Source organism: Bos grunniens, chromosome 11 (genome assembly GCF_055505025.1).
Source record: "Bos grunniens cultivar Pamir isolate PY7600 chromosome 11, Bosgru_T2T1.0, whole genome shotgun sequence".
NCBI classification, from domain to species: Eukaryota; Metazoa; Chordata; class Mammalia; order Artiodactyla; family Bovidae; genus Bos; species Bos grunniens.
Genome location: NC_141175.1, coordinates 20,835,656 through 20,851,930, shown reverse-complemented (window position 1 = coordinate 20,851,930; position 16,275 = coordinate 20,835,656). Strand labels below are relative to the sequence as shown.

At 39.3% G+C, this 16,275-nt stretch overlaps 1 protein-coding gene across 6 annotated transcripts in view; it reads left to right on the top strand.

Annotated features, from left to right (window-relative positions):
• The window catches only part of NOL10 (nucleolar protein 10), a 92,045-nt gene that overhangs the window by 50,068 nt on the left and 25,702 nt on the right, over positions 1-16,275 (top strand). For 5 of the 6 annotated variants that reach the window (XM_086325567.1, XM_086325565.1, XM_086325569.1 and 2 more), the window contains 4 exons: positions 4,505-4,631; positions 8,432-8,511; positions 8,707-8,805; positions 9,839-9,928. In XM_086325567.1, coding sequence (XP_086181693.1) covers positions 4,505-4,631; positions 8,432-8,511; positions 8,707-8,805; positions 9,839-9,928 — 396 coding nt within the window. The remainder of the gene's footprint in view (positions 1-4,504; positions 4,632-8,431; positions 8,512-8,706; positions 8,806-9,838; positions 9,929-16,275) is intronic. The other variant, XR_015136404.1, reaches the window with a different exon arrangement.

Here is a 16,275-nt window from a genome sequence, read left to right as displayed (position 1 = left end):
CACTCCCTTGGCTCACCCAGCTGTCTCTCTTGTCTTAGGCTTATTTATGATCGGTTATTAGTAATCCCCAGCTGTCAGAATTTGAAAATACATGCTGGTGCTAGTGGTGTCATTCAGCTAATAATGGAGGGAAAGTTTGAAAAGGAAGCTTGCCTTTGAGTTTATGTATGCAGGGTTGGTCGTCTTAGTTGGCAAAATCCATTCCCCTTCTGAAGGTACAGGCTTTCCATTTAGAAAAATTATCATTAATAGTGGTTAATGATATTTACAGTACAGTATACTCCATCATCTCTGATCTGCCATTCTGAAGTCCAAAAAGCTCTTAGTTGTTTTTTTGTTTTGTTTTGTTTTATTATAACTCATTGGCGGCAAAATCAGAAATGTTTCATTAGGACTCAAATCTGACATGTAATGGCAAGAGTCTTTCTAGTCTGTTTATCCAGATCACTAGCATGAAGATGTATGGATTTTGCCTCAGAAAACTTTTAATGTGTTTAGTTATGGACCACTGACCCAGACACCACTGAAGACTTTATATAAATGCAGTATACATACTCTGTTACCTTTTGAAAAGCCTAAGGTTCTGAGTGAGTTTCAGATACTTTTTGGCCCCAGCTGTTTCTAATAAAGAATATTTGCCTTACAGTGAGAGTAACAGAGTCCACATTAGATATGGGTTAAAATTCTAGTAGGGGAAAACTTTAACTGATACATGTATTAGACCACTTGGGTATTTTACATACAGTTAGTTTCCCATTTTGATTCAGAGTTACTGTGAAAAAAGAAGTTATTTATTGTATGCTGATATAGTTCTACTAAATGGAGTAAACTAAAGTTTTTTAAACTGTTTTGTAGATAATTAGTTTAAAACTCAAGATAACAATTTCATATTTAATTGCTGTTCTATATTGTTAGTGACTTTTAGATTAATAGTAGGAAATACTCTCAGTGTTGTTATAAGTAAATGGAAAAAACTGTCATCTATATTGAGTTAGTACAGTTGGTTCTTTGTCTCTAATATTGTCAATAATTGTTAATCACCCTCGATCTATTAAAACCATCCATCCAGTAATCCTCAATGCTTAGTTCTGCCTTAGCCCAGCTTTAGGTGCTTCACAGTGGTTTTTCAAAAGAAGAAGAAGGGAAGGGATACCGTTTTCTGTCAACTCTCTCAGAATTTTATTATTCATTGCCTTTCCTCCCCACTCTTCATCATTTTTGTCCATTTCCAGAATATATGAGGATTTTGCGGTTTTAAACTAGGAGTATATGGTTAACCTCTTACAGGTAGCTTGTAATCATGCAGACAGATAATCTTGGGCACGTGGCATGTATTTTCATGTACCTTCAAATTGGTTCTTCTGCCCAAATGGATTAGAGCAAGCAGATACTTGGCTGCATTTGAGTCAAGGGCGTCCCATAGCAGGCCGATAAAGATTCTCTCCTCTTTTGGAGGACTGGTATTTCTGTTTAAATTGGTTGTCATTAAAATTGCCGAGAAACACCTCAGTATCCTTTATAGCAGTTTGTTGAGTCAGTTTCCAATTCTGTACTTTTACTGACCTGTGACTTTAGAAAATTCTTTATGAATAAACAGTGGAAGATCATTGACAGATCGCTGAAGTTTAAAATAGAAGAATCTTCACCAAGTTTCTGAAACAAAACTCTTACAGTGCATAAAAATGTAGATCATCAAAGAATAATCAGTTTTGACTGCAGTAGAGAATATAACAATATGATACTACAGAAAACCTAGAAACTTTTGAGATAGTAGTAATAGTACGTCTGTTGTTAAAAAAAAAAAAGATGTTTTCTTCAAGTTGTGAAGCATGAATTTTAAGAATAAGTTGATTTATTTTAAAATCTTAGTTGAAGGATTAACATTTTATGAGTAAGGACGGTGAGGAGTTTTTACACATGAATGAATACTGTGGTCATTACAGATACATCAGAGCTGTGCATGATGTGGTTAAACCCTCTTTGTTGATTAAGCTGACCACTGTTTTTGCAATTAATTGGGGGTAGACCTTTGCGGAAAGCTCTTATGTGGATAAAACCTCTAGTTAATGCCAGCTAAATCAGTAATTTCAACTTTGTTATCATCATTTTGATGTTTTTTTCTCTGAGTAGGAAGTAGGGAAACGTGATTAATAAAATCAGCCCATTAGACTTTCTTGTTTTTGATGGAACTATTTCCTCCTGTAAAATTTGATGGTCGTGAATTTGATGGCAGAGATTATTTACCTAGCCAGACTTGTCCCTAGAGAGGCAATCTGAAACAATTCCATTAGAATCCAGATAACGATCAAGAAACATAATAAAAAAGAACCACGTGAAAGTAAGTTCAGATCTGGTCTGATATTTTGATACTCCTACATCTCCTCCCCCAAGAATAGTCAGTAAACAGAGTACTATCTTTTCATTGTCTTTGAACCCATGTTTATGACTGATTTAAGGTTTAAATGTGAAACTATTGTGTATTTAAAAAAATACTTTTGCCAGACAAGACCCTTTAAGTCTTGTTTGGAAATCTTAAATGCATTCATATGTGTTTTATGTATGAATCAATTTATTTATGAAACACTTAAGACCTGCTACTTGGCAGGCAATGTTCTAGGTACTGGAAATTAAGCACTTAAAACAGGTGAAGTTTGGACCCTCCCGTGAGAACCTACCTTGGATCTTACGTCCTGGAAAAGTGCTAATAGTGAATACACCTTGTTCCTCTCTGAAAGAGGAGACTGCTGACCTGGGTCATACAGCAGCACGTGGTAGAGCGGCACTTTGCAGATTTGTGACTGATGGAAAGCAGATTCCTCTGTAGCTCCGGTGCCTAAACTCTCACTCTCAGAAGATCCCCAGTAGTTTTCCCAGCTTGCTCACATGTTCATTCCATCCGGAAGTCCTTTCAGATATACTTATCCCAGCCCAGCCTGTTTCATCTGGCCCTCACTTGTCTTCCACATGGACTGAGTGCAATCTCAGTCCGTTGCTTTAAGCAGCTGAGTGTGTGTGCACGTGCATGCGTGTGCACACTCATACACACTGTCTGCTCCAGTTAGGTTTTTTAACTCCTTGGGGGATAAGACCATGGTCGGGGACTTTGGTTTAGCACAGTGTTTTATATCTAGTAGTAATTAATATCAGTATTTGTTGACTTCAAGCAACTGTCCTAAAATTGCTTAATTTTAGAACAGTTTCTTTAAAGTGGTCTACATTGATTTTTTTTTTTAATGCCTTGCATTTCTTGAAGATTTGTCTTTTATGGTTAGTCAAACCACTTAGTATATCAAGACCTTTCCTTCTGTTTTTAAGAATTATATAGATTATGCTAGTAAGAAAATTCTCAGTGGTACTTTTTAATGGTCATTAAGAGTTGTTTTTCTTGTTCATGAGCCCCATTGCCTTTGGCAGGAGTGGTGGGATCACTCTCTTTCTAATCAGGCAAAATAATAAAACTAAATTAGTATGGCTATATCTAACATCTGCTTTTTTCTTTTTTTTAATGGTTGAAGAGAATATTAGGGGCCATTTTTCTTTGATGTTAACTCTCTTCCTCCTGCCTTCCTTTCTCTAAAAAGTTTAAGCTAGATTTAATCATTTCCACTATGAGTTTTGTTTTTTTTCCCCCCTGTTTAATTGATTACAGAATACACAGGCAGGTAGATCCATTTTGTAAGAGCCCAGAGTTCTCTCTTCTGAAAGCCTCTACCATGAGCTTGGCTTTCCTGCTGAGTGTTATTTCCTTTGGGATAAATGTTGACCTCAGTGGGTGAGGCATCTGGTGGGAAAGATTTGTATCAAGGGCAAAAAAGTGAAAAACAATCATTATTTTATGGAAGTAATTGGGTTACAAATTGAAGTATCCATATTTTATTACTTGGTTATAAATCCTCTTTAATCCTTTGTTTCTCAGCCTTTCGTTGGGACTAATTGTGGATCTTGGCCACCCGTTTTAGGTTAAATCTGAAGAATTCTATACACAGGATTTTAATTTTTTCATCAATTAAATGAAATGTACCATACAAGATAGAATGTAATTATCAAGTCATTAGTTGAAAACTCTTTAAGAAAGGATGATTCTCCTTTTGTTTAGACTTTTGTTTGTCATGCATGACAAACTTAAAAAATCTGCTATGCCAAGTGTATGCCTTTGTAAATTCTATTTATGTTTTGAATGAGAGAGGTGGTGGAACTATATAGATGGATGTTATTCTTAGTACCTGAATTATTATTTATTTTTCATAGTTCTCATGTAAGAATATTCATTTATATCATTGTATCCCAGACTGAGATTTTTTTTCCCTTGTAAGCCTAAGCTTCTTCCTGCTTTGTTTATTCTCTTCCATTACAGACTTGATGATGCATTTTGCAATTATTTCTCAGTACTTCTGATGGAATCAAGGATTTTAAAAGTATATTTACGGAAACTGGTTGTAAAATAACTGGCTCTTAGTTGATATGATGAGGGTGTACACCTGCTAACTTTTCGTCAACCCGGCAGGTTTTGGGTCCTGCTCCCAGGTGGTGCTCCTTCTTGGACAACTTGACAGAGGAATTAGAAGAGAACCCAGAAAGCACAGTTTATGATGATTACAAATTTGTCACCAAGAAAGACCTTGAAAATTTAGGTAAAAGAAAATTACGATGAAATGTTTATAAAATTATTTCTACTTGTTTTGAATTTTGAACATCAAAAGTGATGGAGTCACATTTATCTGATGTTGCAGATCTTCTCTTTCTGACAAATCAGGTATTAAACATAGAACATATAGTGTCTACTTAGAAGATTCAGATAAGTTCAATCTACTGAAGTGTTTTTGTATGTTAAGTGAGGAACAATTTTTTTAGCCTACCACCTGTGTATAGGAAAATACCAGTCCAGGAAGCAGTGACTTTCTTTCAAGTACTATTTGAATATAATAAGATTGTGAGAAATCTCAGAGACTGCACGTAAATGATTTTTGTCTCTCTTGTAGGTTTGCTTATTAATAGACCTAATCCACAACTTAGAAACCATGAGATGAATCCTCAAATATGTAGAACCTTAACTGTTATTTGGGTTTAAAGAATACAAACCAAAAATGCTTCTTAATAATGGCCAACATTAAAATAGGGCTTACATGTGCCCAGGCAGTATTCTGAATGTTATATATACATTTTATTTAATCCTCATACCTGTGGAGTGGATATTATTATGATTTCATTTTATAGGCAAAGAAACTGAGGCATGGAAAGATTAAAGTAACTTCCCAAAGGCTTCAGTGGTGGTAAATGTGAGGGTTAGAATTTAAACCTAGAGTCTGTGCTCTTAACTAGCCTCAGCCATACTCTGATACCCTGAAGACCATACTTGTCTTAGTTGACTAGCACTAGTTTGCAGGATGAGAGTAGGTTTTGTTAATCTTGTTCTCTTGGGAAAAGGCTGCATAGAAAATTATTGAGAATAGGAAAACAGGATCCATTCTCTGCAAGCCTAGGCAGCTTAGTTGTCTTTAGAACAGAGAGATATACAATAGCAGTTGAAAGTTAAAAGAAAATAGAATCATGTAACAGATTAGACCAGAGTCTTAAACTTTATATTTAAACCATATAATTTAGCACAGTTAATTCAGGAAAAATTATTTTCTGCCAGCTACCACCAAAATAATTCCTTAAATTTTAATGTGTTTAAAAAGAAAAGAGTTGTGTTTAGCCTTTAGAAAAGTGACTTATGGATGAAATAAGGTAAAATAGATCTTTCTGTGGAAATGCCTTCTTAAATATCTCCAGCATAATTTTTACAGTATGGTTGTGTGACACTCACCTACATTCTTATACTGGAGAATAAAAAGACATTTTTATTTTGTGAATTTTTAAAAACTACTGTGTTTAGTATATTTTGGGTGCTTTTTCAATCTCTTGACTATGTTTATTTTGGGTGAGGAAGGCAGTTACAAAGATTTAAATACGTTTTGTTAAAATACATTCATGCTGCCAGTTTTTTTCTTCAGATGCTAATTTTTTTATGCATTTATTTGACTACACAGAGTCTCAGTTGCAGCACACAGGATCTTTAGTTGTGGCATGTGAACTCTTAGTTGCAGCATGTGGGATCTTGTTCCCCAGCCAGGGTTCACATCTGGGTCCCCTGCATTGGGAGCATGTAGTCTTAGCCACTGGACCATCAGGGAAGTCCCCACACTGCCTGTTTTTAAGACTATGGAAATAGATATAATAATCAACAAAATAAATTATACTAGAAATCATCTTCATGTAGATTATTATCTTTTAATATAAATTAGCCATTGGTTATATTGGTTTAACATAAGTAGCTTGTGTTAAAGTAAAAATAAGGCCATGTAACTGACTTCTCTTATTTCTTAAGATTATAGCATTTGAAAACTTGTAAGTTCTGTCATTTCCTAGCTATGGCCTTTAGCAGGTCCCGTACCATGCCATTTCCTAAAATGTGTTTTGTGGATCCCTGCTTCTGTAAGAAGTGCTAGGTGGGCAGCTTAGTGGTTAATACAGGCTTTAGAGAGGTTGACATGGGCTCACACCCCACCTCTACCGCGTAATAGCTCTGTGACTTGACCAGTTTACTTAACTACATTGTGCCTTGGTTTCCTCATCTACAAAATAATAATAATAATGACACCTACCCATCAAGTTGCTTAGAGAATGAATCAGGTCATGCCTGAAAATTACTCAGTACAGTATTTAAACAATCCATAATGTTACCTATCATTTTAAGAGATTTGGGGCAAATAAGTTTGAGGAATGTTCAGTTTAACCAAGTTAATTCAGTTTCTCTACTGTGGACTTTGAGCCTTTAATGTCATTATACACTGTAAATCACCAGGAGGGAGGAAACTTACTTAGTCACAGAACCTTGTCTTCCTCCAAGATCTGTTGGGACTAGTGTTCTCTGGAGCTAAGGATGAGAAAACCTGATGCCAGATCTCTCCTTAGAATTGTTTTAATATGAAAAACTTCCTGCTGGATTTTATTCATGACCTAACTTGGAATGGGAGTAATCCTGGGCCACAAATGTAAGTTCTGTATACTTAATAGAGGAAATAAAAAACTATAAAAACACATGTGCAGGAACCTCAATGCAGATTGTTGTGTGTTTGGACATTTCATTAAGGCTCGGCCAGCCCCACTGCCCCTTTAAGTTTCCACTGTGCTAATTCAAACAATGGAGTTTTATTGACCTAACATTCTAGGAAAGTACTTTTCTGACCAAGGCTTATAATTACCTTATGAAATTATCCTAAATTTAGGTTTGCCTTTTCATGTTGTTCTATTTAGGTTTTGTACACCTATGTGATTTTTACCTAGACATTATTTGTAGCCCTGGAGGGTTGTTTATTTCTAAAATTTGGATCTCAGGGTAACGCTTTCCTTGGAACTTTAGTCACTTAGTATTATACCAACTAAAGCTGCTGTTCATGTGAATTATTTCATAGGTGATCTTATTCTGAAGATGAATATTCTCGTAACCTTTCTCTGTGTAAATATTTGCAGTTAATAATTTCTATGACATAGGCAGGGCATCCTTATGTGACCCCCAGCACCACTAATTGTAAATGAAATCTACTAAATCTTGGGAACCCTGTGAAAGATACTCTTTAAAGCAGGGCTGCTAGACACTCACTGGCATTGGACTTTTCATTCATCCATAATGCAGTATGTGTGTATATAGTACATGTGTTGGTATACATTTGCCAGTTATTCTGTTTTGGGGGAACACATACCCTTCCTACATTATTGTTGTGACACAGTTTTTCTTTTGTTTTTGGAAATTACGGGCCATCTCCTTCCCCCACCTCACTCCCGCCCCTACCCCGGCCCTGTTCTTGCTTGGCAATATGAAAGTTGACAACCTAGTGTTGAATCTCAGTATTATTTTTAGATTTAAAACTGGCTTATGGAATAAAAGGCTTCCCTGGTGGTTCAGAGGGTAAAGCGTCTGCCTGCAATGCAGGAGACCTGGTTTGATCCCTGGGTCGGGAAGATTCCCTGGAGAAGGAAATGGCAACCCACTCCAGTATTCTTGCCGGGAGAATCCCATGGACGGAGGAGCCTGGTGGGCTACAGTCCACGGGGTCGCAAAGAGTGACACGACTGAGTGACTTCACTTTCATGGAATGAAAAAAACCTGAGAACCAGTAGTATGGGAAGCCCTTCTTTACTAGTCTGTTATAGCTCATGAATACCTTTCCATCATTTTTATGCTTAGTACAATGTTACATTAAAAATAAGTAAGATAATGTTGCTGAAGTAGATTAAACTTTTCTTTGCAGTTATTAAAGAAGATTAGTGGTTCTAATCCTTACATTTTTACTTAGAAGTGAAATTATAATCAAATTGTAGTCCATGAAAAACTGCTGAATTTTAATCAGGATTTCATAAAGGTCTGCCCTCTTCTGGTTAACTTCCCCAGGGCTCACACATCTCATTGGATCACCTTTTCTTCGGGCATATATGCATGGATTTTTCATGGATATAAGGCTCTACCACAAGGTAAGTATAAAGCTACGGTTATTTAAGGTGACTGACAGTCACTTTGTGGCCATTTCTTCTCTACTTACGTATATTTTTATAAAACATACTTAAGATTTGTAAAATATCTATCCTTTGGCATAATATTCATGCTGTATATGAGACATGCTACTGAATCTAGTTCTCTTGTGTTTCATTTTCTTCTACTTCAAAAAGGTGAAATTGATGGTAAATCCATTTGCTTATGAAGAATATAGGAAAGATAAGATCCGGCAGAAGATAGAAGAAACACGAGCACAAAGAGTGCAACTAAAGGTAAATACTAGAGTCAGCATTGAAGCTACTAGAGAAAGGCTCTGCATTTTTATTTTATTATTCGGAGAAGCTTGCCATCCCTTTCTTACTTTTCCCATTCTTAGTTTACATCATTCACTAATATTTTTGACATGTTTTATGTGTCGTGAGGGTGGATGTTCTAGTTTCATCCTTATGGTAAAGGTAACGGTGTTGTGGCAAGTAATGCCAGGTGAGCTGATACTGTCGGTCCTACCAAGAAAATATGATGCTGCTTTCAAACAGGTGTTTTTAGACTTTGGAGTGCTGGGGCTTTGCTAATCCCCATTTCTTGGTGACACGTGGGAGTGTCTTAGGCTAGCTGCTTGGATCATGGGAAACGGTCATCAGATTATGCCAGGGCCCAGACAAGAATCAGGCCACACTAGTTCTATTATCAGAGAGTTTAATATAAAAGAACTGTTACCCGGGTGTTAGAGAGGTGAAGAGGCAAAACCACTGCGGTACTCATAAAGGAGGGGGCGGCTGCAGGGAGCAGCTAACTCGCCAGGACTGGGCAGTAGGAGACAGGCGGGCCTAGACTCGGACCTCGGAGGAGGGTTGACAGCTGGCGGTGGGGCCCTCAAGGTGGGACGAGGCTGTTCCCGGGAGTGTGGGGGAGCCACAGACTGGACTCCCTTGCTCTGCTGGAGCCACGTCATTGCTGCCAGGAGACAGAACCACTGACGCACGACACCAGCCCTGCAACCAGCAGAGGGGAAGCGGAAGCCCCGTCTCCTCCTGCCTTCCCGGCCTGATCGAGATCGACCACCAAGGGATATGATCGTTTCCAACTGAACATTTTGTAAAACACACACACACACTTTCAGTGCAGAGACTAGTAGCAAGCTTTTCCTTTTTCCAGATTATTAGGTGCAAGGAGTGAATGTGTGTGTGTGTATTGGCCAGGGCAGTGTAGGACATAGAGTCCCTTTGTCCCTGCTCTTTGCTTTAACCTTCAAAGCTCAATTGTAGGTATTGCAGTACGACTTTTTATTTTTTTCTTCTCCACTAGAAATTGCCAAAAGTTAACAAAGAGTTGGCACTTAAATTAATTGAGGAAGAGGAGGAGAAACAAAAATCTACCTGGAAAAAGAAAGTTAAGGTAAGATTTTACAAGGCAAAGAAAATATTGATAAGTTATTTCTCTGTTTTCTTGATAGTAGATTATTATCCTTTTACTTTGAAAATGTGTTTGGTTTTCCTTGTTCCCTCTGCTTATTAGATAGTATATGCTCAATATGGAAAGTTTGTAAAACAGATAAAGAGTATAAAGAAGAAAGTCACTCATGTACTTCTTTTTTTTTTTTTTTTTTCACTCATGTACTTCTCTCCAGAGAAAGGCATCATTAATAGTTTAGTGAATTTCCTTCCTGTCTTATTTATCTTAAAATTATAAACTGTAATAAGATACTACCATATATATATATATAAAATATTTATCTTGGGTCTGTAAAATAACACGTGGCTTCCCATTTTACTAAACAGTCTTTATAAATATTTTGAGAGCTGCATATTTTATCTTGTGGATATATTTTAAATAACCCTTTTATTGTTAAATAGTTTGTTTATTGTTTTTCTTTGTAGTCACTAGGTTTGTTTATAACTGAAAAACTAACCAGCTTTTGTTTAGACTTGGCATTACTGGGCGCATGCACTCTAAGGAATAACTGCTTTCTACCTTCCATCCCTAATGTAAAATGGACAAAGGTCAGTCATAAATTAAGTAAGGGTCAGCTGGTGGTGTCAAGACAGGAGGCGGATTTTTTCTCATTTTCCCACAGAAGTGAGAGCTTCCTCATTCCTCTCCGTGCTGTTTCCCCATCGGCTTAGATCAGGCAGGCAGATAAGTGGGCCAGACTCTTCTCTGGAATGAGTTGTAAAGATCCCATCTCTCCTAAGAGCCTGCAGGACTTGCCTGAGTAGATGGCAAATTGTGTATCTGGGCCAGCTGTGTCGAGCTGTCCAGAGTTTTGTTAGTGTTTATTCTTTCTCAGTTCTCTCTCTAGTTTTTTAACCAGGTAAGTGAATGGAGACAAGTGAGCTCTTTGTGTATTTATTTTTGTACGACTCTTCTTCAGGAGTGTCAGGGGGCTGCCACTGAAGAGTCTCGCGTCTGGTCCCCCTTGCTCACCAATTGTGTCATTGTGGGTGACCCTGAGCTTCACTGGGTCTAGCGTGTTCTTCTCTAAGATGAAGAGTAGGACTGCGGTGGGGACGGGGGGGCCTTCTTGGTGCTGTGATTGTGTTTGTGGCTGTGTACCTTCCTAATTTCATCAGTGTATCACACGTATGCGTAGATCTTTAAGTGTTCAAAACTAGGTGCTTCCGGCTCCCTTGACGTTCTCTTTGGCATGCTTCCAGTGATTTTCTTGTTAACCCAGCCCGAGGATGGTTAGGGAGGTAACTTGTCAGCTTTATAGGTCATTCCCCAAGCTTCACGGATACGATCTTTGGATTTACACGCATTTGCAGTGCGAAGGGAGAGGAGCTGGTTTACACTGCAGAGGTCTTCTTTCCTATCTACAGTTTATGCATCTGAGTCTGTATGACATTCAGTGTTACAGAGAATACGACACAAATTACTGTTTAATTTTGATACTTTGTGCAGCATGGTTTACACAGTGTGCAGGAGCCTTTCTTAAAGGTCTTATGATTGTGAAGATGTGGGAGAAGCCCCCTTTCTCTCTGCCCTCCCCCCCCTTCTTCACACTCTTGCTGAGGTTAGAGACGGCCGAAGGAGATGGAGAACACAGTTGGCATTTGCTGTGCCCAGGGGTGCAGGATGGTAGCAACAACCCCAAGAGCTGAAAACATGCAGAGTGACCTGCGGAGTCCATGGGAAAGTCATGGTTGTCTGTGCCTTTAAAACAATTTATAGGGTTATCCTATAAAGAAGCATCCAGCTACGTGCTGTTCATACTGCAAGTGCAAAGAGGAAGAGCCTGAGAAATCCCTCTCTTCTTCCATCAGTTTCCCTTTAGCTGTTGGAAGCTGGAAGCATGGTGTTTATAGTGGTGTGAACTCTAGAATACTGCTAGAAAGGGGTGTTTGTCATTGACTTTTCAGTGGCTTGCTGACCCAAGTCAGGTCTCATTATTGGAGTTCAGTTTCTTTCCAGAAATATTTAATTTAGGAAGATCCCCTGGAGAAGGAAATGGCAACCCACTCTAGTATTCTTGCCTGGGAAATCCCATGGACAGAATAGCTTGGCGGACCACAGTCCATGGGAGTGCAAAGAGTCCACAGTCCATGGGATCGCAAAGAGTCAGACACCGCTTAGCTACTAAATACTAAACAACAGCAGCAACAAAAAGTCTGTTGTTAGAGAGCGCGTCTAATTTGTCGTGTAACAGTTGTGTCTGACTCAGATGGCCTTGGAGCTTCCCTAGTGGTCCGGTGGTTAGGACTTGGTGCTTTCACTGCTGGCACCTGGATTGCATCCCAGGGAATTAAGATCCAGCAAGGTGAGGCCAAAAATCAAACAACAAAAAACAAAGACCTTAAAAACTGTTCCTGAATTAAGAAAAAAGTCCTTCATTACAACTGTAAAGAATACTTGAAAGAATTGTTAAATCCATCAGCACTTCATTAGTCTTGTCTTTGAACTCAGCTTTTCAAACTCTTAAGAGCCTTAATAGCTCTGGTAACTTCTGATTTAAAAGTCAGTACGGTGCAGTTATGGCCTCCTTTGACTCCAGCTGAAATTTCATGGAGGCAGACAATGAAATGTGTTCCCAGATATTGCTCTCACTGATAACATAATTAAATTCTAAAAAGATGTTTACCATTCACTTCATGTTAGATCTCCAATGGCAGGTGACCCACCACATAATGTCGGGGAGCAATTATCTGGACCTTATCCAAACTTAGAAATGTGATGGTGTTAATTCTAATTAAGAATCAATTCATTTATTCTTTCAGCTATTATATATTGCGCTCCCAGTAGGTACAGCACTTTGGGAGAGGCAAGCAAATAGTGATCCATTTGATCTATAAGGGTATGTGTTGTAGCTAAGCCACCTTCTTACAAGGGCCATTTCTTGCCCGTTGGCCTTTTCTGCCAAATTTTCACCATTGCCTTAAAGTCTTGTATGAAGGTACTTCTCTCGAATTCTGCAGCAGCCCAGCCAGGCACTGTCGTGCATGACATCCGTAGGCAAGGTATGTTCTGTGGTTCAGAGACTGTGGGAGAAGTGTCCTACTTAAGGATTCTTCCATACCAGCATCAGCTTAGATGTTAAGTAATTATTTATCTCCCCAGGGAAAAGACATAATTATGCATAGACCCTGGGTTGGATCAGATCAATCCCTGGGTCAGGAAGGTCCCCTGGAGAAGGAAATGGCAACCCATTCCAGTATTTTTGCCTGGGAAATTCTATGGACAGAAGAGTCTGGCAGGCAACGGTCTAGACGGTTGCAAAGAGTCAAACACAAGAGAGCACTCAGGGAGAGGAGGAGGAGATGTAAAGAGTATCTGCATATTTGTAACAAAGTAAATGCTGAATAAGAGAGCAATCACGAGTCAGTGATGCCATCCAGCCATCTCATCCTCTGTCGTCCCCTTCTCCTCCTGCCCCCAATCCCTCCCAGCATCAGAGTCTTTTCCAGTGAGTCAACTCTTCGCGTAAGGTGGCCAAAGTACTGGAGTTTCAGCTTCAGCATCATTCCTTCCAAAGAAATCCCAGGGCTGATCTCCTTCAGAATGGACTGGTTGGATCTCCTTGCAGTCCAAGGGACTCTCAAGAGTCTTCTCCAACACCACAGTTCAAAAGCATCAATTCTTCGGCGCTCAGCCTTCTTCACAGTCCAACTCTCACATCCATACATGACCACAGGAAAAACCATAGCCTTGACTAGACTAACCTTTGTTGGCAAAGTAATGTCTCTGCTTTTTAATATGCTATCTAGGTTGGGCATAACCTTCCTTCCAAGGAGTAAGCGTCTTTTAATTTCATGGCTGCAGTCACCATCTGTAGTGATTTTGGAGCCCAGAAAAAGAAAGTCTGACACTGTTTCCACTGTTTCCCCATCTATTTCCCATGAAGTGGTGGGACCGGATGCCATGATCTTCGTTTTCTGAATGTTGAGCTTTAAGCCAACTTTTTCACTCTCCACTTTGACTTTCATCAAGAGGCTTTTGAGTTCCTCTTCACTTTCTGCCATAAGGGTGGTGTCATCTGCATATCTGAGGTTATTGAGATTTCTCCCGGCAATCTTGATTCCAGCTTGTGTTTCTTCCAGTCCATATTGGCTTCCCTGGTGGTTCAGACAGTAAAGCATCTGTCTGCCTGCAATGCAGGAGACCTGGGTTTGATATCTGGATTGGGAAGATCTCCAGGAGAAGGAAATGGCAACCCACTCTAGTACTGTTGCCTGGAAAATTCCATTGACGGAGGTGCCTGGTAGGCTACAGTCAGTAGGATCACAAAGAGTTGTACGTGACTGAGCAACTTCACATACATATATGTTATACATTTTATATCTAAATATACATTTTATATACATATACATTATATTTTATATCTATTTATATAAAACCTGACAATATGTAACTATAAAACCTGAAAATATATACTTAGCAAATAGCTGTTCTTCTAGTCTTGGGCAGTATCACCTGCTCTGTGTTTACAGGTAACTCCAAAATGTATCCAGTGTAGCCCTCTCTTCTCTCCTGAGCCCTGGTGCGTGGTTTCAGACACTTGATGGCATCCATCAGAATCCAGGCATACACTGACTTAACCAGTCTTAAATGGAACCTAATTTTGTTTTTTTTTCTCTGTTTAACTTCTCTCATTCACTGGATTTTTCTAAAGACACTTTTTAATAACAGTTTTACATTCACAGCAAAAGCGAGAGGAAGGTACAGAGATTTCCCACATACCCCCTGCCCCCCACACGTGTGTTACGTCCAGCCCCAACCCACCTCGCTGTTAATATCCTCCACCAAGGGAGGATGTTTGTTACAGCTGATGAACCTACCTTAATACGTGATAATCCCCTGAAGCCCATAGTTTACATTAGGGTTCACCCTTGGTGTTGTTCATGCTGTGGTTTGAGACACGTGTCCACTATTAGAAGGTAAGGATATTTTCGCTTCCCCACACCCTCTGAGCTCCACCTTTTCATCCCTTCCCTGGACCCCTAGCACCCACTGAGCTTTTGCCTGAGTCCATTGTTTTACCTTTTCTTCAGTGTCATTTAGTTGAGATCGTAGCTTTTCAGATTGGCTTCTTTTGCTTAGAAAGGGTCTCTCTCTGTCTTTTTGTAGCTTGATACCCTATTTCTTTTTAGCGCTAAATAATACTCTGTTGTCTGAATGTATCATGGTATACTTATAGCCACTGGGGGACGTCTTGGTTTCTTGGGTACATAATTTCTTGCCCTTTATTCCACCCTATGTCTTTTTTTGTCTGATCATCTCCAATGATAGATCCTAACTTAACGGTATTCCCCAGCTTTCTAGTCACTTTAACTAGACCTTTGGTATAAATTTTTAACAGTATTTTTCAGTATTCCTCCTCCCATCTCCTCCATAGAGATATCTGTCAATTCTGGCTTACTCGTGTATCTTTACCTTGGGTTCCAGTTGCCCTGATTCAGGCCCTGTCCTTGTTCCCATTTCCTCAAGTGGCCTCTCGTGTCTTGCTCGCGTCTGAGTTCTGTCTCATTAGCCCAGCGTGTACCATCGGCTGCAGAATCACAAAGCAGCTTCTCTGTTGTGAGGTTCTTGACTCACTGTCCTGTTTGTCACCTTTCTCCTCCTCATCCTCTTTTCCCCTAGTCATTTCCCCTTACTGCAGAGTGAGGTCGCGGCATCTTAAATCTTTTACAATCTGGCCTGATCAAAAATTGTTTTTTTCAAATTTTGCCACTATCCTAGCATTATCAGACTGCTCACCACTCCTCAGGAGGCTGGAAATGCTCTTCCCAAATTCCTATCTGTTGCAAAGTACCCTTCTTTCAAGCCTCCTCCCCGATGTGCTCCCCTCTCCCCTCCCCCTCCCCACTGAGATATCTATTGTTGGAATTACTTTTTACCCCTCTACTCCTAGAGTACTGTCATGTCTGCTTAGCATCCTTCATAAGGTACCTTGTAGCGTAGAGTCTGGTTTGTTTTTTAGTCAAGTTGTGAATGAGTGAGTGCCTTGGACATATCTCTTTGTTTCTAAATCTGTCTTGGAAATGATAACAGAGGAGCCTTCAGTGTGTCTCAAATATTAATTCAGCATATCACAGAATTTTAGTAAAGGTTAGTCAGATTTTAGGTACATACAGGTAATAAATAGCCCAAGTTCCTTAGTGTCTCATGGTTTGCCAATTTTTTTGTGTAGTTCAGTTCACTTGCTCAGTTGTGTCCAACTCTTTGTGACCCCATGGACTGCAGCACACCAGGCTTCCCTGTCCATCACCAGCTCCTGGAGCTTGCTTAAAATCATGTCCGTCTAGTCA